This window comes from Vulpes vulpes, chromosome 3 (assembly GCF_048418805.1).
Source record: "Vulpes vulpes isolate BD-2025 chromosome 3, VulVul3, whole genome shotgun sequence".
In the NCBI taxonomy this organism is placed as follows: Eukaryota; Metazoa; Chordata; class Mammalia; order Carnivora; family Canidae; genus Vulpes; species Vulpes vulpes.
The window spans coordinates 149158901-149184980 of NC_132782.1; the positions used below are offsets into that span (position 1 = coordinate 149158901).

At 36.9% G+C, this 26080-nt stretch overlaps 1 protein-coding gene across 1 annotated transcript in view; it reads left to right on the forward strand.

Annotated features, from left to right (window-relative positions):
• Positions 1-26080, forward strand: part of NEGR1 (neuronal growth regulator 1) — an 809911-nt gene that overhangs the window by 469210 nt on the left and 314621 nt on the right. The window contains exon 3 of the mRNA XM_026018093.2: positions 2128-2253. Coding sequence (XP_025873878.1) covers positions 2128-2253 — 126 coding nt within the window. The remainder of the gene's footprint in view (positions 1-2127; positions 2254-26080) is intronic.

The following is a 26080-nucleotide window of genomic DNA, read 5'->3' on the forward strand; positions in this document are numbered from 1 at the left end:
TCATGATTTCTAACCTGTACCTACGCCCACATATCCAGATGATAGTTTTTTCATGTAAGTTGATTGTTATGAACTTTCCTATTCACCAATGAGTCATGCACACTTTGCTCTACTTTCCTCATAGGATATCTTAATGTCTTTATTTCTGTTCTGTTTCAGTTAAGCTGAAAAGAGTCTTCTCTTTGGAATGGTTTTTATTTTATTTTATTTTGCTTGGGAAGAGCTCACTGAAGAATTTAATGATAATATGTTTCAAATGCCAATTAGGGAATGTCAAACAGTCACAATGGTATATATTACTTAGGAATAAGCTTTTCTTCAATCCTAACAACAGTTACATATGATCGAATACTTTACATTTACAGTCAAATCATTCTAGGGTTTTTTGGTGTTGTTGTTGTTGCAAGGTTTTAGTTTCATTAAAAAAAAATCAAAGATGATATTCAAAGTATAGATCATTTAATTTATCCTTGTAACAAATTTTAATTACCTTTTTAAAAATAACTGTGAAAATATATCTCTTGTATACAGGAAGCCTAAGAATGGAACAATGAAAAGAATTCCAGTAAAAGGCATATTTTCTCTAAGAATGATCTTGATCTCTAATTGCAATTTATTAGTTTCAACCTTGAGTGTCCACATACTATAATTTGTATGGAGGAAACGAAAATTTATGGCACAGGCTGGTCTTATACACTAACAAACTGATGAAGTGATGAAAGCGTGAGAAAAGGGCAGTACTGAAATCAGATTCAAAAATCATGTATGTGTTTTAGGGCATCTAATACTAATAAGCTAATACTGATGCCAGGGCCTTTTCAAAATTCTTTAAAATATTCTGGCTTAAAAAAAAATATTCTGGCTTATTTAATCTTCATAGAGGCTATATGGAGTCTCCATCTTTCAGATGAAGACACGGAGCCTGAGATATATGCATACCTTGCCCTGGGTAACAGCTAGTAGAGAACCCAGGATTCACATCCAGGCCGTTTGAGGATGACGTGAGACCATTTGCTATTTGAGAGGATGTGAACGTTTTAATTGGAAGCGCATTCAGAGATTTTCCCATACGGCATTCCCAAAGTGCATTCTGTGGTCACTAGTTTTATCAAATGCTCTTGGATAAAAGCTTTCGTCTTCTAGTATGTCAGAAGAAAAAAACAGAAACAAATCCAATATAAACTTTTTCCCTTTACTTGTGGAGATTTACAATGAGCATAACAAGGTTTCTAAGAAATCCCAGGATGAAGAGATCTATTTTTACTGGTGGTTTGCAGCCATCACTGACAAAACAACATAATGAAGACACCATTCAAGCCCTTAGGAAATGAGTCCCTTCGGATATAAATGATTAGAAAGTCCAGCCCTACTAAGTGGCACATAGAAAACTGAGGTCGTTGGGATCCCTGGGTGGCGCAGCGGTTTAGTGCCTGCCTTTGGCCCAGGGCGTGATCCTTGAGACCTGGGATCGAATCCCATGTCAGGCTCCTGGTGCATAGAGCCTGCTTCTCCTTCTGCCTATGTCTCTGCCTCTCTCTCTCTCACTGTGTGCCTATCATAAATAAATAAAAATAAATAAAAATAAAGTTTAAAAAAAAAAAAAAAAAGAAAACTGAGGTCGCAAATGCCTTTGTACCGCTGAAATCTTACCTCCTAATCTCACACGTGTTTTACCTCACTCAGCTCTTAAAACAGCATGTTGGCATAACTGTTCTGCTATTTTAAGTTTCGTTCATATTTTCATTTTTTATTACATCATCTCACCGAGGAAACCATCATTATAGTGAAGGTACATGGAACAAAGAGTAGATACATTCTAGTTTATTTAATACAAGTCCGCACAATAAAATTTTAACTTAAGTAATATTCGTGTTTTTCTGGTTATTAAACATCTCATTTATCTTCAAGTGTTTAATATCTAAAAGTTAGAGAAAAACAAAACCAACCGATGAACAGAAAACTCTAGGAGAGTCCTGAGGGTCTAGAGAATCTATCTTTGGAGTGTTGACCATGGACCACAAGTGGATTTCACCACCACAGCTTGCTGTCTATCGTGGAGTTGATCATATATATTTCAACAGAATTTTGTATGTGTCTTTCTGACCACTGCGTGTTTTGCTATTTCAGTTCCTCCGAAGATATATGACATCTCAAGTGACATGACCATCAACGAAGGAACCAATGTCACCCTTACTTGTTTGGCCACTGGGAAACCAGAGCCTTCCATCTCTTGGCGGCACATCTCTCCATCAGGTAAAGTAAAAATATACCAGTGTCGCTTGTGCTGCTGTTCAACAGTCCCCCGTAACCTCACGTGTTCAGAACCTAAGAACCAGCTTATATTTTTTACATCTTTTTCACGAGATAAGCGGGGTGCGTATTTTTATACTTAATCCTTATACCTAAAGGCACTGCAGTTCACCAAAGTTAAATGAACAGTTTCTGTCAGAGCCCAGGAATAGAATCTATGTCTCTTGATTCTCAGTCAAGGTTATTTTCATTTTAGTGTACTGGATAATCACAAATCAATAGACAAAGAGCTCAGATGGAAATATCACAAGAGAAATATCTTCATTTAAATGTGTAAGGCTTTTATTCAGTCGTCATTCACATGTTAATAGGCCAGCATGAACTGCTAAGGTAATCAAGAGAGAATGAAATTATACAAATTACGAGGTTGCTGGGTCTAATTTCAAAATGCAGTTCAGAATCAAGGATTTGGCAGTTAGAATTAAATTTTAACTGATGAGGGATCTAAAAACCCAAGACTTTCAGTAACTTGTACAAGATCACGTAGCTCAGTGAAGTGAAGGGATATGGCATTTCCAAGGGCTTCTGGCTACCATGCACAAAGTTGGGGACAATCATCATCAAAACAAGGCTTTGCACAGTCACTCGTCACCGAATCACCAATTTGTGTCAAGTTTCAGTACTTGAATTTTGGAGCTTTGCGTCGTACCCTGGAAGTAACAGTGGTATCTTTAATGAATAGGATCCCGTGATGTTTCCGGTAAGTGAAATTCGGTTTTATTTGCGTTATGCAGTTTTGGTGGAAATAGCTCTAATAGGGCTAGTGTGATGACATGGCTTTTAAAGAAATCAGAAAGGCACCTTTACGTAGGTGTGGAGAGAGTACAATTGCCACATCCTTTTTATCTGCTAATGCTTTCTTGAGCATCGCTTATCCTTAAGTGTCTTTCAGTTTCCTCATTTGTGCAGTAGGTCTAATGAGACCTGCATCACGTGCTAAGTATTACTATTAATGTGCGAAAAAAATCGATATAACAGCAGTGTACACTTACATAATATGCATTATGGCCTCTATAGTATTTCTGAAGCATGAGTGTGCTCTTGCCTGCCAGTACTCCACTCCTTAGAGCAGCTGCGGGATCATAAAACGGGTAGATAAGCACTGGATTAGTGGCAGGACTCGACGGTTGGAGCAGTCAGGATACATGCGCTTTGATCTCAAGGTCCTCATACATCAATTCAGCCAATCCTACTGCAAATCTCGTAGCCTCAGTTACCCTCAGCTAGTTGTCTACTTTCCAAATATCGAGCGATAAAAACCCCTAGCTATTGTGAGACTCGAAAAAGAGAATGAGCGTAAGCGTGCTTTAAAAAGTATAAGGTGATATGCAAATGTATGGCTGACTTTTAATCATCTTTCCAGGGATTTAAATCTGATACGGCAATATAATTTTTGTAAGAATGAAGCACATAATCTCCATCTTCATATAATTTAAGATTAATATTTTGGATTGAACTCTCCTGCTTTGCAGTGCTTGTTATTATGCATATTCTTCTTTTTTAAGTGCTTGGATACATTTTGGTTTAATTAAATAGCGTGAATGTTGGTTAGTAAAGTTATTAGAATAATGATAATGGATAACATCATGAAGCTGAAAGAAGACAGATTGGGTTTATAAGTTAAACTGTGCATGGATTTATTTTTCTGATCCTGCCGTACAGAGTAAATGAGTAAAATTAGCATAAATATTAACCGTTATCCAATGAATAGCTAGACATGGCTGATATATTTATAAATGCTTCCAATAATTTCAAATTATAATTTAATGATCTGTATTCAAATGCACACCACTGTGGAGTTTCTGCTTTAAGTAATGTGTCTGATAATTCTATTAAATTTCTTCAACTTACATATTTATATTTGAAAGCCAAATTATAAATGTCATTGATCTGTCTATATTTTACCTAAGAAATATCAACATTTTGTATACCCTCGTCTTCTGTTACATCACAAAAGAAGATGTGTCTCAAAATAGAGGTCACCATATGAACAGTGGAGAGTGTTAAGAACATCCAGATACACGCCCTGTCAATACGAGAAATAATGGCTAGTTTTTGTGCATGGGTGATTCTTCTAGGTTTTTTTGTTTTTTCTTTTACCAGTACTTTTGTTAGTTCTTACTGACTCATTCATGGTCTATATCAGTTTTAAAAATCAATAATAAGAAAAAAAAATGTCTGGTCCCAGGATGATAGCTCCACAGAGCCTCTCCCTAATTCACACAAAAATTAGGTTGTGGGTCCCAGCATATCCCCAACATTGCCTGAGCTAACCGGAGGTGTCGTTCTACTTGGTCATTCAAACCGCTCGGTGTACATTCTTGCAAAGACGTCTTTCTTGAGAAGTTTCTGGATATATGAGCTTCCGTAGGGTTTACGTATACGGATGATTTATTTCTCCCTGCATTTTCTATTCTATATTTAGGAATTAATTTCAAATTCGTGTAAAAACTGTTAGAGAAATAATACAATCTACGCCCTGTACCCTTTACTCGGTTTCGTCCATCATCGTTTCCCATTTGCTTCAACATTTGCTCTCTGGAGAGTCTGTGGAAATTTATATATTTTTCCATCAAGTCATTCGAGAACAATCGGTGTATACTGTGCCCTCTTCTTCCTAGTTATGTCAGGAATAAGGACAGGCTTTTATCTAGTCACAGGGCCATTTTCAGCTTGTGTACGTATCATACTTTTGTCCCATTGCTATCCGTATTTCAATTTTGTCAATTGATGGAATAGTGTCCTTTATAGTTTTGGGTTTTCTTCCCCTCTAGTACAAAATCCAAGTATCACATTTGACTGTCACATCACTTTACTCCTCTTTATCCTGGGGTCTAATTCCTTGGTCTTCTTTGTCCTTTCCAAGCATTGATAATTTTCAGCAAAGCATGCGCCACCCCCACCCCTGCTTTTTCAATAGGATGTTTCTCATTTGAGGTATGACTCCTGTTTTCTCATGATTAGGTTCCAGTTATGCCCATCTGGGATCAAATAAGTGAAGTTATAGGCTTCCCAGGGAATGATATCCAGAGGCACAGGCCATCCATCTGTCCCTCATTTGTGCTGTTAATTTTGATTACCTAATCAAGGTGTCTGATTTCTGCATAGTATAGTTCCTTTTTGTTTTTTTCCTTCCCCATGCTGCCAATAGGCAATAGGGAGAAATTTTAAAATCATAAAATACAAATGTCTGTTACTTGTTAACCTTCCCGCAGATTTTACATTCTCAGTGATTCTTTTGTGAACTAATCTTTACTCTGATGATTATGGAGTGATGATTTTTCTAGCTTGAGCAATCCTACTTAAACAGCACTTGGCCTTCTACTAGAAATAAGAACCTTACTTCCCCCCATTTCTTCCTCATTTTTTCCTTTTATTCCTTTCTCTTTCCTTCCTTCCTTCCTTCCTTTCTTTCTTTCTTTCTTTCTTTCTTTCTTTCTTTCTTTCTTTCTCTTCTTTCTTTCTCTTCTTTCTTTTTTCTTTCTTTCTTTCTTTCTTTCTTTCTTTCTTTCTTTCTTTCTTCTTTCCATCTTTCTGTCTTTCCATCTTTCTCTATTATGGCAGAAGCTCATGGATTCCCAACATTTAAAAAATGTTTATAATTCATTACTGTCTTTAGTTATTTTGATGCTCAGATTGTTCCTTATTCGGGGAGTGGAAGTCACTTCATCCTGATTCTTATGTCCTTGCAATGTGATCCCATTATTATTATTTTTTTTAGCATTTTGCACTTTCTGGCATGACAAAATATTCCAGTTTCATCTTGTGTTTTAGCTGCCCTGTCTCTGGAATCAGCCATTTTACATTCCTTTGATGACTGGATACTCTATATGTGGGGTTATGATAATTATATATTGGCCTCAAATATATAACTCCAATGATCTACTTTATAGTAAAATTATCGGAAACTCAGACACCTAGACTAGTTCTTATGATAGTCTATTAAGCAGTAGAATTTAAATAACTTTAGTACAAAGGATTAACCATATTATATTTGGTTTTATCTAACAATAATCCTGGAATAGGGCCTAGGAACTGGTGTGCTTGCAGAAGATGATTATAGAATTAGTAGTAAAAAATATTTATATTTAGCAAAATATAAGGAGGCAATTGATCTATCGTGAGATATTAGAAAGGTACATACATCTTTATTTACAAGAAATACTGCTTTAACTAATCAATGACTCATTTCTTAAATACTTAGGAAATTTTTAAGGTTTTCTCAAAATTCAACTATAAGATAAATGATTCCCTTCATTTCTACCTGTAATTTCTTAGGCATCACATGGTACCAATATAGTACAGTAATTAAAATCATTAACTTTATATCAGTCAGAATTGGGTGTGAGACCCAGATCTTTGTCTTACAAACTGTAAGATCTGAGACAAAATTGTTAAATCTTTTTTAAACTTTAAATATACGATAGTGATACTAATTTCCCAATTCACAGAATTGTTATGAATATTAAATGGAATAGTATAAAGCTTTGAACAGAGTTCATGACTTACCGTAACTATGCCATCATATTAGCTATTAATTGGGATGCCTGGGTAGCTCAGTGTTGTGCATCTGCCTTTGGCTCAGGGCGTGATCCTGGTTCAGGAATCAAATCCCACATCGGGCTCCCTACATGGAGCCTGCTTCTTCCTCTGCCTGTGTCTCTGCTTCTCTCTGTGTGTCTCTTGTGAATAAAATAAATAAAATCTTAATATATATATATATATAATATAATATAACAGCTAAGCTGTTAATTTACTAATAAAGTGTGTTTCAGATTTTGATAAAATGGAATCTCCAACCCTGTTTCTAACATTGAAGGTCCTACTTATAGCTGTTGAATGCAAGTCACACAGCTGTTCTCAAATGAGGGTATCATAAAGCTAAAACTCCTAGAGAACATTGACAAATTACAGAAGGCATTTGATTTTTAATATCTTTATATTCAAAATAAAATTCTTAATCATATATCACTGTATTAATATATCTAGATAGTAATCAATTACAAAAAAATACCAGAAAAATACAAAAGAAAATAATAGATTACAGACAGATAACAAATATGGAGGCATTTTGAAAGCCTCTATCAAGTTTCCACTTATTCATTGCTACTCATCTTAGTCTTTGCTTCCAGGTCATTTTATACTTTGAGATCTGGAATCTCCAGGCATGTTCTCACTCTACCCTGCTGGTGTTTATTAACTGAAAAAGATATTCTTTTGTCTCTGGAGCTAAAATATGATCATAAACACTGGTTTGTATGTCTTAAACTCTTTTTTGTCTAGTTTCCGTATGCTTCATTCTGTTTGACGGAATATATCACTCGTATATGACTCCATAGGAGTTAAGGCCTAACTCAAAATAAAGACTGTTCAATTATGTCTCTTTGTCCTATTATGTTCTAGATTCCCTTCATTCCTTCATATTTGTCAGTTCCATATTCTGTTAAAATCCTTTCTCTCCTGCATCTTTAACCTCTTCCCCTCCATTGACTCCATCCTGTCCACAAACTCAGGTTATTCTTTATTGACATCAATCCCTCGGCATTTTTGTTTAAATCAACAGCTATTGAGCTTGCAAAAGGAGATTGCAAACAAGTAGTCAAAGATGTAGGAATAAAACCAAAAAGCCATAATTTCAAGAGACCAAAAGAGGAAAAGCATTTCTGGAATGGTGAGTGATAAACAATGCAAGTCAGGTCAAGTAAGATAAGACCCAAACAGTTACTTTTTAGGTCAGGTGGTTTGTTGACCATTATGGCAATTCAGTGACATAATGGTCCAGAAACCCAGTTGTGGAGAATTAAAGAGCAAATAAGAAGTGAAGAATCTTGACATGGAGACAAAACTATGCATCCAGTTAGTCATAATGGAAATTTGGTTTCTCCACTTTTACACATGCTATTTCCTCTATTAGGAGTATTTTTTCCCCTCTAGACAAGTGACAGACTCCTACTCATCCTTCAACTTTTTGTAAAATTATTCCTGAGAAATCTAGGAAAAATCGGGTGCTTCTTCTTCCATAGTCACATTGTACAGTATGCCACCACTTGTGTGGAACTAATTCTCTAAATTATAGTCATTGGTCTAAATATAGTCATTTATTTGTCTGTGGCCTCAGGGAACAGAGAATCCCTTCTCCCAGAAACTGTTCATCTTTGTAACTCTTGGCTTAACTTAGGGCCTGGTACAAAGTAGGGACTCCATAAATATTGAAAAGTTAATGGATGCTGCCATCTGTCCTTGCTTCCCCCATAGCCTCTTAGAAGTTGAAATTAAAATTTAAAGTAATAACAGTGTAATGACACAAGCAAGTATTTCTGTTCCTATATTCCCCCAATCCCTACCCCTAATATAAAGACTCACATACCCCTAAATATAAATCAGCCCTTTACTTTTCTTATAGTTTCAGTATGGCTGCACATCTGTGATATTGTGATTTATCATAAGAAATATATATTTGGGTTTTGTCCCAATTCTTGCGCACAGCTCCCAAAACCCTTGAAATTTCCTATGATGAAACCAGCAAAGTTATCTTTTGGTATGTTAATGAAGCAACTTTGGAGACCTACCTAAGGTTGGGACTGGGGTTACCATGAGAACCAACCAAGAGAATGGAGAGTTGGAATTTTCAGTCTCACCCACCTAGACTTTGCGGGAAGGGAGAGGGACGGGAGGTTGAATTATTCACCAATGGCTACTGATTCAGTCAATTGTGTGTATGTAATGAAGCCTCCATAAAGACCCAAAAGGACCAAGTTCAGAGAGCATCTGGGTTGGTAAACAAGTAGACACTCAGGGAGGATGGCACACTCTGAGAGGGCATGGAGCTCTTCATCATTTCCTCATACTTTGCCCTATCCATCTCTTCCATCTGCTGCTCCTGAATTGTAGCCTTTTAAAATCAATTGATAATCTAGTAAGTAAAATGTTTCTCTGAGTTCTCTGAGCTGTTCTAGCAAATTAATTGAACCCAAGGATGGGATTGTTGGAAGCTCTAATCTACAGCCAGTTGGTTAGAAGCACAGGTGACAATCTAGATTGCCTCTGAAGTAAGGGAGGAGGGCAGTCTTGTGGGACTGAGCTTTTACTAGTGGCAGAACTGAGTTGAATTGTAGGACACCCAGCTGGTCTCGGATAATTGTTTGTTGATATGGGAAACTTCCCCACTACATTAGAATTGGGTTCTGAACCTTGACCGCATTAACATATAAAGAGCAGCTTGCACCAAAATAATTTTAGCTAGCAGGGTTCCACTAAGATGTATTCATTACCATCCATTCATTCCACAAAGTGGAAGGTTCTTGCACAAACATGTCCCATTTAAACCTCAAAAATAAAATGTGAAGTGTATAAAATAACACGGGTCTCATAGTACTTACATAAATTACCCCAAACAAATATGAATTCTTTTTTTTTTTTTTTTACTTTTTGCTTTGAAAAGTTATAAGCTTATGGGAGGTTACAACATTAGTACAGAGAGCTTCCATCCATGTATCTGGTTTCTCCAATTGGTTACGTTATATGTACCAATAGTGTGACACCAAAGCAAATGGACGTTAGTGCAATACATGCGTGTGGTTCTATATCATTTTTATCATATGAGTTGATTTGTGGAACCACCACCACGATCAAGAGACAGAACTGTTCCCTCAGCACCAAGATTTGTCTTACGCTATCCCTTTGTAGTCACATCCACTGCTTATCCATCCACCATCCCTAACTAGTGACAACCTGTTTCTAACCTCTTCCTCTTCTCTATAATTTTGTGATTTAAAGAATGGATGTAAATGGAATTATCACTTGAAATTGGCCTTTTTATTCAACATAATGCTCATGAGATTTATCCAAGTTTCACATATAGCAGTACTTTGTTCCTTTTTATTGCTGAACGATACCTAGTGATGTGAATGCACCATAACTTGTTTAACCACAAACATACCATAGCATATTTTTGGGTTTTTTTCCCCAATTTTTTGCTATAACAGATAAAGCTACTATGAACAATCCTGTTTCTTTTTTCTTTCTATCCTTTTACTTTAAATCTACATGTTGGATTATATTGTAAGTGAGTCATTTGTAGAAAGCTTATAGGTAAGACTCTTTAAAAAAAAGAAAATCTACTCTGACAATCTCAGTATTTTGCTTGGTGTATTTAGGCCGTTTACATTTAATTTGATTATTGATGACTGGCATCTTATTTTTGTTGATTCATATTTGTTCCTTCTAGTTTTCATCTCCCTGTTTTCTTTTTCCTGACTTTCTGTGGGTTATTGAGCATATTTTGAATTCTGCTTTATTTTATCTATAATGTTTTTGAATGTGTTTCTTTACATAGGTTTAAAGTATTACATTGTATAAGCATAACTTATTGTAGTCTATGGGTAGCCACATTTTACTTTTTCTAGTGAAGTATGGAAAACTTACCTCCCTTTATTCTCCTGCTTTTTAGAGTATAATAATCTTGAGGTTTTTTCTACATATGTAAGAACTACCTCAGATAGTGGCATAATTTTTATTTCAACTGTCAAAAATATATTAGAAAAGAAGGGAAGCGGTTTGTAGTTATCTATTCTTTTACTCATTCTCTTGTTTATTAGAAAACTTCGTTTAGCCATTCTCTTATGGTAAGTCCACTGCAGACAAATTCTTTTAGAGTAGTCTCTGAGAATATATGGATTTTGCCTTTTTTCTTGAGAATATTTCTGCTTGGGATAGAATACTGAGTTTAACAAAACATGCACTTACTTAACATTCAAGTAACCTTAAAATGGCCTAAAGGCAACATTTGGAAATCTTGCAGATTAAAGTATAGAACCTTTGAAAACTAAAGAACAGTGTTTTCCATGCTTTCCATTGAGTATTTCTATAGATTTAACATATAGCTATAACGTATAGTGTATACTGTCCATTAAAAATATAATAGATATGGGGATCCCTGAGTGGCTCAGTGGTTTAACACCTGCCTTCCGCCCAGGGCGTGATCCTGGAGTCCTGGGCTCAAGTCCCATATCAGGCTCCCGGCATGGAGCCTGCTTCTCCCTCTGCCTATGTCTCTGCCTCTCTCTGTGTCTCTCATGAATAAATAAATAAAATCCTAAAAAAATATATAATAGATATTGCCAAACTAAGAGATTTTAAGGACCTTGAAATTGTCAAATGAGACCATTTCAGAATAAATAAAGTCAGCATTTATTAGGCCATGGATTAGCAACCTAAGGCCTATGGGCCAACTGGCTTACTGTTTATTTCTGTAAATGATGTTTTAATTATTGTTGTTGGAACGTAGCCATGCTCAAATAGCCTATCACTGCTTTCTCATGCTACAGTAGAGAGTTGAGTAGCTGTAGTAGAAACCATATAACCCACAAGGCCTAAACTATTTACTGTCTGTTCCTTTAAGAAAAAGCTTCTGACTCTTGCCTTAGGTATTTTAAAAGAGGTTTAGGTTTTAAATATGATTTCCTAGCTGTAAGACATACAGGTTTAGCCCATTAAAATTTCTATAATCTTTAAAGAGAATTAAATACAATCTTAAGACAGAAATGTTAATTATGAATGATCAGCAAAAATAGAAAAATGTAAAAAATGGAAATTACTAACCCAAAACCATGTAATACCATTCAAATCTATCATTAAAAATAATTCTGAAAATAATTTGAGTCTGTACAGGTACAAACTGGAAAGAATTACTTTCTATTAGTGCTCTTGATTCTGTTGTCATTTCCCTCTTGTGAGAGAAAGTCTTCTTTGAAACGCCTGAGAGCTGGGCCAACACCGAGGGTGATATGATGAAGAGGCTGTGTGTGTGATCCTTGCAAGCTGGCAGCCTGTCGCCCAAACACTGTAATTCTTTAGGAGTCTTTTCATAGGTTTGCAATCCTGACACTGCACTTTACTCTTTAATGTTAGGAAGAAAAATTTAGTAAAACTAGCAATTTATGCTGATGACATTCCAACAATACCAGATCTTCAGATTACAAGCTATGGTTCTAGTTCCATTGTAGAGTTACACTCTGTGTGGAGCTTTTGTGAATTTCCATAATGGTTTAACAGAATGGATAATTATATAATGAATGAATCTACATAATGATGGCAAGTTAAACTTTTACCATAAGATTGCACACCAATAATTTATACATGCAGTTAAAAGTGCCTCTTTGTTCTGAGAGTTTTCTTTATAATTTTAACTTTCATTTGTCTGTTCCCAGAGTCCTCTCTACTTTTATTTAGTTTGTGGTGGGCTATGAGAAATTGTTTGTATTCAGAACTGTTAATGCCTGCTATTTGAATTTAGAAAGCAAGAAAATTTTCATTATTTTAAGATATATGTAAGGCTAAGCAATGAGTCTGATGATATGATGAATCAATATAAAAAATAATCCACTATTCTCAGAGGAAAATGCTTACCCTATAAAACAGAAAACAGGAACCATTAAGCATTTCAAAGCATTTTATAAAAGATTTTTTTTTCCTATGAAACTTGGTTTTCTGAAGGAGATGGGCATTAGGAAAAAAAATACATGTATATACATACACACTGTACTATGTCTCCCCTTGGTGGACTGAATTTGGGCATGATCGCTTACATATGTGTTTACATAAATTTTTAAAATTTAATTTATTTTGATGAAATTTAAGCATAATAAACATGCACTTTTAAGTTAGTTTCAGATATTCAGTATAGTGATTCAATAATTCTATACATTACTCAATGCTTATCATGATAAGGTACTTTTAATCCCCTTCACCTATTTCATCCATCCCCATACCCTACATTTCCCTTCTGGTAACCATCAGTGTATTCTCTATAATTAAGAGTTTTTAGTTTGTCTATTTTTCTTTGTTTGTTTCTTAAATTCCACATAGGAACAAAATGATACAGTGTTTATCTTTCTCTTATTTCACTTATGATTTTGCCCTCTCCATCCACACATGTTGTTTCAAAGGGCAAGGCTACATTCTTTGAGGCTGTTTATATTTTAGGAATTAGATTTTTCTAGAGTATTTTTTCAGAGTGATTTCAATGTCACATTACATATGTTAGGAAAGGGCATTACATAAGTGTATAGATTTAAATAAGTTAGGAGCTTGTTTATATTATTGTTTATAATCTTAGAAAATGCAGCTTTTAACTTGGTTATAAATTTCATGCTAATTCATGCTGAGGTGAGACACCGTGGGTAAAAATTTCATTCGTAATACTGTATTAGATCCTATAGGGATCCAGGAAGACCACCAGTAGGTTGTGTGAATGTGTAGAATGAACCCAGCTAATATGTATGTTAGGTACTATTTATTGAGCATTTGGTATGCCTAGGCACTGTTCTAACATATGTTAGGTTAACATATGCTACTATTTTACATGCAAAGTTTTATAACTTCCTGTATCACATTCATGAAGAAAAAAGCATGATGTTCATTTGAAGCCAGGTTGTACTAATCTTTGAGCCCCAGCAGTCAGTGAAGATACAACTTGGTTTTATAGCCCATAAATATAAGATCATGTCCATCAAGGCTGTATGTATATACAAACAGGCCCTACTGGAACTTAAGTGCCATTTCTGATGTATTAATAAAATATATGTAAGTAAGAAAAAGAAAATATCTTGGCTCCTCAGTGGCTCAGTGGTTGAGTGTCTGCCTTCAGCTCAGGGTGTGGCCCCAGGGTCCTGGGATCAAGTCCCACATCAGGCTCCCTGCATGAAGCCTGCTTCTCCCTCTGCCTGTGTCTCTGCCTCTCTCTGTGTCTCTGATGAATAAATAAATAAAATCTTTAAAAAAGAAGAAAATATGTTAATAATGATTTAAAAAAAAAATCAAGACCCAAAGTGTCCTTGATAGTTATAGACATGAGCATATGGTTGGCTGGAAATAAATTAGAGGAGTTACGATTTCTAGTGTAAAAGAACACCATATCCATTTTTCTTCACTCAAAATTAATATATTACTATTGAATTTTAATTATACTCCACCTTCTTCTAAAATTATATTTTTCTTGATTAACTTAACCATAATTAGGAATAATCATTACTAGTGGAACATTAAAATGGTTTTAGTAATCTTGGATTATAGGTCAATAAAACTGCAAAACACGTTTTATTCTCCCTTTTTGTGGTCTCTTTATGACTCATGATTCAGACAAATATATCTACATAGTAGGCATTCAGTAAATATCTGCTAGAGAATATTTTAGAATACTATCAATTCTTTATATGATTAATAAATTTATATTTACTAATTAATGGATTCAAAATTAATATGACTAATCATTATTTTTCTTATAACCTTTATGAATAGATCATTCCCCAAAGAAGTTATAGAAAAAGCTAATAACATTTTTTATAATTATCAAGGTCCTATTAAACAAGACACAATAGCATAGTGCTACAAAAAAACACTATTCTGCATGTGTTAAACTGGGCAAACCTCTTAAGCTCTCTGTGCATCATTTTCTTCATCTGCAAAGTGGAGATGATAATAGTAATAAAATACCACAGGGATGTGATTTAAAGCAGATGTTATAAAGAGTTTGAAAGAATACTCAAGCAAAATTAAGAGCACCAAATTCTTAGCTACTATTATTAAATTTCTTTTATAGTTCACTTTCAGATGAAAATTGCTTGAGGACAGATGATAAAAGATGGCGATGAGACATACCCATAAATACAATGTTCTTATGTGATAAAAATCAGGTAAATGCAACGTAATGATTGCATTTCTAAATTTGTGAGATGTTATTTTGTATTTAGTTGTTTCCCTATAGAAGATGGAAGAAGGATTGCTTTACTGAGCACCTAGTTCGAGTTCCTTATCCAGATGACCCAATGGTGGCTGGGCCATGAGAGGAGAGGACAAGAACACTATGTATTAGAGTAGGAATACGTTTGTTTACTTTTATTCTTTGCTGTAGGAAAAAATCTATAAAAATCAAGAATAGAAGAAAAGTCTTTCAGGCATTTGTAGAATCCTAAGAAGTTGTCCTTTTCTGTGACCAGGAGACCAGGACTTATGGTACCCTATTTTGCTGTTTATCATTATTATTATTTACAAATTCCCCAATTCTGGTTTATTGTGCAACCCAATTTCAGGCTGTTAAAGTTCCCCAAAATTTTATGGAACATATTCTATCAAAAGACAGTACTTTCACTCTCTGTGAAAATATTACTAAAGTAATTTTGTCCGGAGGGAAGAGGTTCAGCATTCATGAAATGTCTGCTAGTAAAATACATAATGAAGATGTCTTATCAATGTTGAGAGACTAATTTTGCCAGACTGACAAAAGAGGCAAAATGCAACATTTATTGCATATAAACTTTGTGTGTAAACTTTGCCTAAGAGATTAAAACTAAAAAACTAAAAAAAAAAAATCATTGTGTATTTTTGTCTAACTAAGGCTATGTTTCATTGTAATCTTCAGAAATTTACAAAGGATATTCCTGCATACATTTGCAAATTAATAATGGACCATAGTAAAGTTTCAAAAACTCGTCTTTAAAATATACAAGATTAAAAAAAATAATAAAAGAATAAAACATATAGGATTATGGAATTCATTAAAGTGACATTTTTTATTCAGGGTTCCTTTTTTTTTTCACCTTCGTTGTTAGCCAATTTTTAAAAATGTTTCCTTTTGCATTAGGTTTGAATTTAATCCAGTACCAGCTGTATTGTTTCTGGACAGTGCTGAAGCTCTGAAGATGTATTATACCCATGCATCATCATAGCATTGTCATTCTGAGGATATATTAGTGTAATACATCTTCAGAGCCCTCAAATGAGAAGCTGTCTGGGAGGAATGGGGCGAGGAGCAAATTCAATTCAATTACAGGACAAAAGAACCAGCTGAAGAGAAGGAGAGAACTCTCAAAGCGGGATTCTCAGTGGAGTTGATTACAACCAGGAATTTCACGGAAGTATATTCCGTTTTTCCTTTTGTGACATGACAAGGAATAATTATGGATTTTGAACACACATCTGTAAAGATGAAATGGCTTCTCAACCCTGTGCTTGACTCAGGAGAAGCCCGATGGCTTTTTGTGAAGCGTTTAATTGCTTTTTGAGAAAGTCGTTATAAGCATTTGCGTTCATTTAACATATAAACCTAAAGCATACAATCAACTTACAGTTTGGCTTATTAAAATGCAATAAGTACAAAGGAATGTTTGCCTTTCTAATAAAGTCTTAGTTTATTAACTTTTTAAAATTTTCAGACATAAGAGAGACAGCAGCTAACTGAAAAGTGATCAACAGGCAAGAAATGAGAAAACCACCTCTTGCTTAGCCAGCGCTTGACTATTCCGACTAGGCTGGGCTGTCTGGAGTGATCAATAAGTCTTATTGCTAGGGTAAATTTTTCTTGGATAGTTCTCGTATGTTAAAAAGCGGAGAGATTCTTAATTCTGTCATGGTACAGATGCATTCAGCGTTCAAAGTGTTCGGTCGCTTACAAAAATAGATTGCTTAGGGAAAAAATCCCTAGCTCGTTATATAACGGTTATATTATGAATATTTATTTTACATTTATTTCCTTAAAAACCATCTATTAAACACTTACAGGCCAGACGATTGGCAAAACCCTGAGTACACAGATGTAAGGGGAAAAAATATAGCTACTTCCTTGGAAGAGTTTGCAGGGGCGTTGGAAGACACAGGCGGAGGGGGAAATAGTTGCCCATTGACTAAAGACTTTGTGTAAGGTCATCGAGACCCTGAATGCAAGAAGGTGTCTTTGAGAAGTTGACTTTTAAACCAAGCCCTGAAGTTGGCAGAAGGGAGACTGCTGCGTGAAGCCGCCGTGCGAATGGCTGGAGGCGGGAGACAGGTTGGTGTGGGCCAGGAACCAGCAGAGAAGAGGGAAGAGAAAAGCTTCGGGTGAGGGTGCGGAAGCTTAGCTGGGGGTGGCCAGGTCACCAGGGGTTGGAGGCCGCGTGAAAATAGGAGAATAGGTCTTTGTTGTTGTCGTAGGGTTTTTTTTCTATATGCAGAGGGAAGCCTTGGGAGCATGGGAGTGACCTGATTTTATTTCACTTTATTTTTTTAAAGGTTTTATGTATTTATTGGAAAGAGAGTGAGTGAGCGAGCATGAGCTGGGGGAGGCACAGAGGGAGAGGGAGGAGTAGACCGGTGCTGGGCTGGGGCTCCATCCCAGGGCCCGGGGTCACGACCTGAGTCGAAGGCGGTCGCTTAGCCCCCGGAGCCCCCCGCTTGCCTGTACCGGGCCAAGGATGTTTCTGGTCCTGGGCAGAATGTGAGTTGCAGGGAGCCCAGAGCAGAAGTGGGAGAGCACCCAGGAGACCAAGGCGACCGTCGCAGAGGGGCACGATGCCACCTTCACCAAGGGTGCTGGCAGTGGCCGGAGAAAAGTGGCCGAGTCCCTGTTGCGCAGGTAAAACCAAAGGCTGAGGGTTGGCAGGTGGAGAAGGCCTGTGGGTTTTCTGGTTTTACCCACTTGGAGAACTGGGCATCCTGTTAAGGGAAACGAGGCCAAGCGGAAGAGAAACAGGTTTTCGAGAAGGATCCAGGTTCTCCTTTTGGCCAGGTGAAGGCAACCTGCGTGGTGGCCGCCAGGTATCCGTGAATCCTGGCTCGGTGGGGCTCGATCTCACGGGCGAGGCCAGGGCAGAGGTGAGACCCGAGGTCAGGAGGGTGAGGGAGTCCAGCCCAGAAGGCAGCAGCCGGAGAAGGTCCAGGACCACGTCCAAGGCTTGGGGGGCAGAGGCCTGCACGAAAAGCCAGTGTTGCTAGTGTGGCCGGTGAGGACGGCGGAGTCCGTCGTGGATTTAAAAATAAATGACACTAGAAGTAAATGCACAACACAGAGAGGAGAGGTCTTAACAATTAGAAGGACAGCTTAAGGAGTTGAACTGTAGCCAGAGGGGGACCAAGACATAGGGACAAGTGTCCGTTGTGTTCGGCAATGACACCAGCCCTGACCTTGATGAAAGCCGTGCTGTGACCCCGTTGGAAGCCGGAGCCACACCGGGTGGCCTAATAGGGACCCCGGGGTGGGGGATGCTCATCTCTCTTGGGAAATGTCGTGGTGTGATGGGGAGAAGACGTGGTGTGATGGGGTAGGCTGCGGGTGGGGTCCAGGAGAGGAATGCCTGTCTGCAGAGAGGGCTACTAGGACCCGTCCGCCCACCCCTCATCTGGTCCAGCAGTCACCAGGATATGGCTAATTCTGCTCATCTCACTGTCTTTCCCCACCTGAATGAGGATTTTTATTTTCCTTTTCTTTATTTCACAAAAACGTCCAGGTTAAAAGGCTGCAGTGGCGCCCTACCACAGGAATCGCACGACACTTAAACTCCAGCGGATCATAGAACAAAACAGAAATAGTGGCGATTTAAAAAAAAAATAACATCCCCTTCTCTTTTATGTTTTATTCTTAAACCCACGATGTAGAGGCTCCAGTGTGACCAACAGGGAGTGTGCAAGGAGCCGAGAAACTCTCAGGAGCGTATCGTGCAAGCTTCTTGCCCTCAGCTCCTTCGTTGGCACATTCTTGTCACTGAGAGGGACACAACGTTTCTCAGTTCCAGCTCTTTCAGGAAAGCTTCTATTTTCCTCTTTTTTGATAACATGCTCTGTCTCTTAGTTCTGTTCCATTGCTTTGCCCTGAAATCGTGTGTGCTTTATACCCAATTCATCACCCCAGGTGTCTGCTGCCCTGACTGGCACCAGCCTGGAAATGTCACCTGGCAGTTTATTGCTCAAAGGAATCACAATCCTTTACCTTTCCTTGTGGTCTGTAACAGGAGGTGCAGTCTTCGGAAAAGTCAGCCTTTCTCTTCCCAGGTGTTCTCTTGCTCTGCAGCCATCACATCTTGCCAACTGTTCCTATCACCATTCTAAAATGTTACAGAGCATATGTTGGATCCACAGAGGTAAATCAGGAAGAAGGAAGAAAGTGAATTGATGTCGTTTCTAGATAGTTAGGGGGGGGGGGGAAATGCTTCTATCGACACACCTGTTGAATCTGATTTGTCCAATAATAGGTGTACTAACTCACTCTGCATAAGAAGACACTCAGTGAATATAATTTGAGCCTATAAGCCAAAAACACAGTCTTTAGATGATATGTTCGATGAGTTTGTTAGACTCTGAAATCTGTGTTGGATCTGTCAAATGCTGCTTCTGTGATACACTGAGCCCGTGTTGTCTAAGCCTGTAATCTAACGGGGTTAAGGTGGAATTAAAATTCTGATTTAGGTAGTTTGGTAATGGAATTGGAACTCAACCTTTACTTGGCTCCGGTATGCAAATTTATCCTCTCTAGGATTTCTTCCTACAGATGGTGGGGTAATCAGATGTAAGGGGGTTGAATAGAATATGATTTCTCCAAACCCCACTAAAGCAAAGAAGGACACATGTTGAGCTTGTTAAGGCCCTGACATAATCATCTTTAATCATGATGTCTAGACTACACATCAAACATGTCTAGATTAAGATATGCAATTTGGATTGTTGTTCAGCATCAGTTTTCTTATACATCACCTTCCAATTTCATTATTTTGGAATTATTCTCTTCCTTTGTATCTCCAAAACACTCACAAATCTGAAATCTATCAATGAACAGGGACATATTTAGTAGCAGGCCATCCTCAGAATACAAAGAAGGGCGTGTGTATAATGGCTAGAAAGTCAGAGGAGGAATCTTGTTAACAGTTCATAGGCCGAAGACAGCGTCGATATGACCGATTTCCTATTGTTAATGTTGGAAAGGGCAGCATGCAGTCCTACGGCTGCTAATAGGGAGGTGTATACGTCATTCTGGAAGTATTCGGACTAGTAGAGAGGTGTATACGTCTTTCTGGAAGTATTCAGACATGGGTAAAAGACTCCTGAGGTTTAGCAAACCCACTGACCATGACCCACTTCTGAGGATTCATGTGGCTACAGACAATGCCATGTTTTATCTCTGCTAGGATGTAAGATCCACAAGGGTCAAATCTGCTTTTTATCCTGACCGTTGTGCTTGCAATATGATGAGGGCCTAAAAATATTTTTGAACGGAGAGTAAAACTTAAAATATATTTTTGGTGACTTTGGCAAATGGTTTGATCTCTTCTTCTACTAACATTGGAAGCTAATGGTGTCAATAGTATCTTTTTGTGAGAACTTATTATCTGCCAGGTAATTTATATTTATTTTCTTAATTAAACTTCAGAAAAGTCCCTGTTTTGTAGGCGGTGTTTGTTATTTGCATATTGGAGCTAAAGAAGCTAAAACTCAGGATGCCTGGGTGGCTCAGTGGTTGAGCGTCTGCCTTTGGCTCTGGGGTTGATCCCAGAGTTCCTGGATCCAGTCTCGAATTGGGCTTGCTAGGTAGGTGGGGGCTGCTTCTCCCTCTGCCTGTGTCTCTACCTCTCTCTCTGTCTCTTTCCTGAATAAGTAAATAAAATATTAAAAATCAATCAATCAATCAATCAAACAACCTAAAACTCAGCATTTAGTAAATTTACCAAGAACTAAAACTAGTATGTATTAGGGTCAGAATCTATTTATTTATTTATCTATTTATTTTTTATTTATTTATTTATTTATTTATTTATTTATTTATTTATTTTATTTGTCAGAATTTACACTCAATTTTGATAGACCCCAAAGCCCAGCTATTAACCATCACTAAAAGTAGGCTATAGGGTATAAAGTCTGGCTATGTAGAGGTGTCAATAATAGAATTAGAATTTAAAAAAAGATAGAATTTCTGGTTCATGTGTTTACTACTATAGAATGATATTTGTCTCAAAATGGCCAAGATTTTCTAGAACATTTTCCAACAAAGAAAGGTATCATAAAATAGAATTGATACTCTATGTCTTAGGTAATAAACTCCCTATCACTGAGGTAATAATAAAGACTGCATAATTTCTTATCGGGAATGCTGCCTGTATGAACTCTGGCACTTATGAAAGTGAGAAGGTGCTCTAATGATTGATACCATTGTCTTTTATTACAGACCAGTGTATTAAGGTCCTCCAGAGAAACAGAATCAGTAAGTGAGAGACATATAATCAACTATCTGTTTTTACGTAGCACTGGCTTTTATTCTAAATGTATGTCCTATATTCTTACTTTGCACTAATATATTTTTATAAAAGAAATGTGAGACCAAATGACAAAATTTTGTTTAATGTACATATAAAAATATATATCATATTTTCATTAACATTATAAAATTTTGTTTAACGCGTGTATATATCCATTATATTTTTATTAAGTCTTTATTTTGATTTTAGTTAACATACAGTGTTATATTAGTTTCAAGTGTACAATATAGAGATTCAACAATTCTATACAATAGCCAGTGATCATCACAAGTCCGCTCCTTAATCCCCATCACCCATCCCTTCCACCATCCTCCCCTCTGGTAACCATCAGTTTGTTCTCTATAATTAAGAATCTGTTTCTTGATTTCTCTATTTTTCTCTTTTTTTCCCCTTTGCTCATCTGTTTTGTTTCTTAAATTCTACATATGAGTAAAATCATATGGTATTTGTCTTTCTCTGATTGACTTACTGAGTTTAGCATAAGATTCTCTAGATCCATCCATGTTGCTGCAAATGGCAAGATTTCATTCTTTTTGATGGCCGAATGATATGCCATCATATATATGTATATGTATGAAATATCTGTATCCAGTCATCAACCAGTGGACACTTGAGCTGCTTCCATCTCTTGGCTATTATAAATAGTGAGGCTATACATCTGCGGTACATGTATTCCTTTGAGTTAGCATTTTTGTATTCTTTGGGAATATTTGTATTCTTTGCGAAAATACCTAGCTGTGCCATACTATATTGTAGGGTATAACTTTTTGCGGAACCTCCATGCTGTTCTTCCACAGTGGCTGCACAGTTTGCATCCTACCAACAGTGCACAAGGGTTCCTTTTTCTCCACATCCTCACCAACACCTGTTGCTTTTTGTGTTGTTGATGTTAGTCATTCTCACAGGTGTGAGGTGATATCTTATTGCAGTTTTGAATTGCATTTCCCTGATGGTAAGTGGTGATGAGCATCTTCTCATATGTCCGTTGGCTATATGTACATTTTAAATGAAATAATGGTGAAGCCAAATGGCAAAATTTTATTTAATATTATATATTATATGTACATTAAAATTATAACATTTTGTTTAGTATATATGTGTGCGTGTGTGTGCACATAAAACACCATTTTGCCATTTGATCTCAGTATCATTTCATTTAAAAAATGTGTTAATGCAATAAAAGAAGACAGAGCGAACATTCAGAATAAAAGGCAGTCCTTGGTAAAAATGGATAGTTGGCCATCCTATTAGAGTCCCCTCTTTATCAGTTTGTTTGTCTTTCTAGTCGATTAAACCCAAACTGTATATTTCCTGTTGATCGGGAATCAGTAAACTACAACCTGTGGGACAGATTCCTTCTGCTGCCTGTTTCTGTAAGTAAAGTTTTATTGGAACACAGCCTCCCCCATTTATCTTGAATTGTCTGTGGCTGTTGTCACGTGGCACCAGCAGAGCTGAGCAGCTGCAACAGAGAATTTTTGGTCTGCAGATCTGAAAACATCTACCATGTGGCCCTTTAAGGACAAAGTTTACTGACCCTTGCTGTAGATTATAAAAATATCCTGTCTCAAGTATTTCCTTTGCAGTATTACGCTGTGTATGGACGACTGCTGTATCTTTAGGAGGTCAATGGCATTTGATTTCATGGTTAGTACTTCTTAGACATTAGGTAATCTCAATAGAGGACTATTTCTACATTTTTCCTTCAACTAATTCTCCAAGCATATTCCTTTCTTTTCTTCATTCTGCCAAGTTTCAGTCAAGCAGTGAACCAGATGACCACTGAATTTTTCTCAAATTCTCAGAGTTTAAAATTTCACATTCTCATGTTGTTATAGATGTTATTTTCACACAATTTCCTCCATATCTATGCCAAGAAATTTTTATTACAGAATTTGGAAGGGATATATCCTTGTCCGCATTGTTCCATTGACAGAGAAAATGTGTCTCTAGACTTCTCTCCAGGAAGAATGCTCTTCTGAGCCAATTTATGTGGCCACTTTTGAGTAAGGCAGGATTTTTTTCTTGGAAGAAGGAGCTGATAGCTGGCACATTTGCCCAGGAGGCCTGCGGGCCTTCATTGAGTGACAGCCACAGAAGCAGCTCTAGGCTGAATATCTCCTGCCTAGTAAGATAAAAGTTGCTGTTTGATCAACATCCAATGGGTAGAGAAAGCACAAGAAACAAACAGTGGGGGGAAAAAAGTTGTCAAGTAAAATCAATAAGGCCTCTGTCTGGGATTTGGGAAGTCAAACAATGGGAAAATGTGTGATTTAATAGTATTGATCTTCAGAGACATCTTCAGCAGAGCCTCTTATGCCCTTAACAGGGATTTGTTGTGTTAAATGTTGATCATTCACTGTGCCAGGAGTCAAATGCATTTCTTGATGTGTTCAAATTATACTGCAATCTAAACCATAATAAGTACCATCTCTGCACTTTAGAGGTGAAATAAGTAAACTCTGTTAACAAATTTGAAATAGCAGATGAAGATAACGCATCATGGGATGCTCATTACTGGCCTCATCTAAGAGGCCATCTTTTTTTAAGGAGGAGGTAAAACCTGAAACCCCTGAATTTTTCAATCCCATCGGATATGAGGTTGTGTTGGAGAATACAGGCTAAAGAAAACAAAAACAAAATAAACAATGAAAGATTAACACCAGATGTTTTACGGCATTCTCATGTAATAGTATGTATTTCCAGACCAAGGTAACGTGGCTAATGAAATGAGGAAAAGTCATAAATTTAAGCTCTGCCACCTTACTATGGGATCTTAGGCAAGGGCCTTAACTTCTTAAGAACACAGTTTTGTCACCCCTCAAATGAAGGTCTAAGAGAATCCCTAAGATATTTTCTGTTCCAAAATTCTTTAATTCAGTGGATCTAGTTATAAGCTGAGCTCCATAGGTGGGGTACACAACCTTCGGTCTCGTTACCTTGTCCTAAAATACAGATGTATGAAATTTGCATACGGGAATACACATGTACACAGAGTCATACTCTGACTATGAAAAGACAAAAGAAGACAAAACCTTTGAGATACAATCAAAGCAAAGCTTCTTAACAAGATCTGAAAGACAAAAATGAAGCTACAGACATGCTTTCTGGGGAAAGAAATAGCAGCTCGGTAAAAATATAAAGTCTGAGCTACTTGGCACTCAGGGCAAAAAGAACTGCATGATGGCTCGTATATAAAGCTTGTCTAAAAATGGGAGCAAACATTTCATCAGGAGAGACTGATCTTTCGTGAACTTTGAGAAGAATTTGTGCATATGTCTGTAGTATCTACAAATGCAGGACACTAAACAGTCAACAGGACTCTCATGGCTGTTTTCACATTAATCTTTGGTTAATATTAAAAATTAGCGACTATTTGAGAAGGGAGAAGTGATGTGGTCCAAGTGTGTGTTTCTTCACAGCGTTCTGATCTAACAGAGATACAGCATTGAAATGCTGGAGGAAGAAATGATCAGCACAACCGATTGTCTCTTCTAAATTTTGCACAAGAGCTGTTCTTCAGGAACTTTTAAAGTGAGGTTGCAACCATCTGGTCCGATGCTATGAGATGGAGCTAAAGCTGAAGCAGAAAGTTTCTTCCCAAGGATAAAAACAGCCACAGTAGGATGAAGAGGGCGACCTAGTCCAAGGACAGGAAATAGGAACACAAGCTTGAGGACCCGGGTGGCAGTCAGAGATAAGAGTCTGACGGTATAAATAGCTATCCTCCTGTTAATATTTATATCACGGCAGGTCCTGTGCTAAGTGCTTTAGGTAGGCTGTATTATATATTCTTGTAACAACGCAAAGACCTGCTGTTACTATCCTGTGTATTTTACTCACAAAGAAACCAGGTTTAGATAAGTTAAATGAAAATGCCAAATTAAAAGAAACCATTGCTCTATAGTTAGCCTGTATAAATTTACATTGAAATAATACCGCATTCGGTGTTTGTTCATGATGAAATTAGACAAATGGTAATTCAGTGAATATGTCATCTCCCCATAGTAATAATAAGAGGACAAACTGTTCCTCCATAGTGCCTCAGACTCCATCCCAGATGCTGTTGCTTTGAACAAGTGTCTTGTTACTTTGGGGTCATATGAGCATATTTCAGGAGCACATAGTGAAAGTATCCATCTTGTTTCAAATCAACAAACTCTTATTAGTTTCCAGAAAACCAATAGTATTATGTTCTTGGTATAATATTTATGATGAACTCTTTCTAATTTGCTTCCATTCTCCCAGTGCAACCTTTTGATTCTGTTTTCTTCAGATAATTTTCTTTGATCAGTCTCAATGTTTTTTTTTTCCCTCCTCTTGTGTGAATCATGAGAAGCATATTATAGTTCTTTATAGAACTCAGTCCTTCCATGTGTTAGAGCTTCAGAGACACTGTTCATTTTTCATACCAAAATGAAGTTGTATTTATTTCCTTTCGTTTGTATTAAATTATGCCATCGTGTTAGAACTAAATGCTCCCTGGGTATTTTTTTTCTGAAAGTGATAATAATTCTTTAAAGGCAGAACATGCATTTCATTGGTGTTAGTCACGTAAAAACTAATAAACCCACTCAAATAAACATACAAAATCAAAAGCATAGACTTTGAACTTTTCATCTATTTTTTTCAGGTCGCAGACATCATAAGTCATTGATAAGATCTTGCTAGACCATCATATTTCTCTCTTTATCTGGAGACCGGCATTGGTTTGAAAC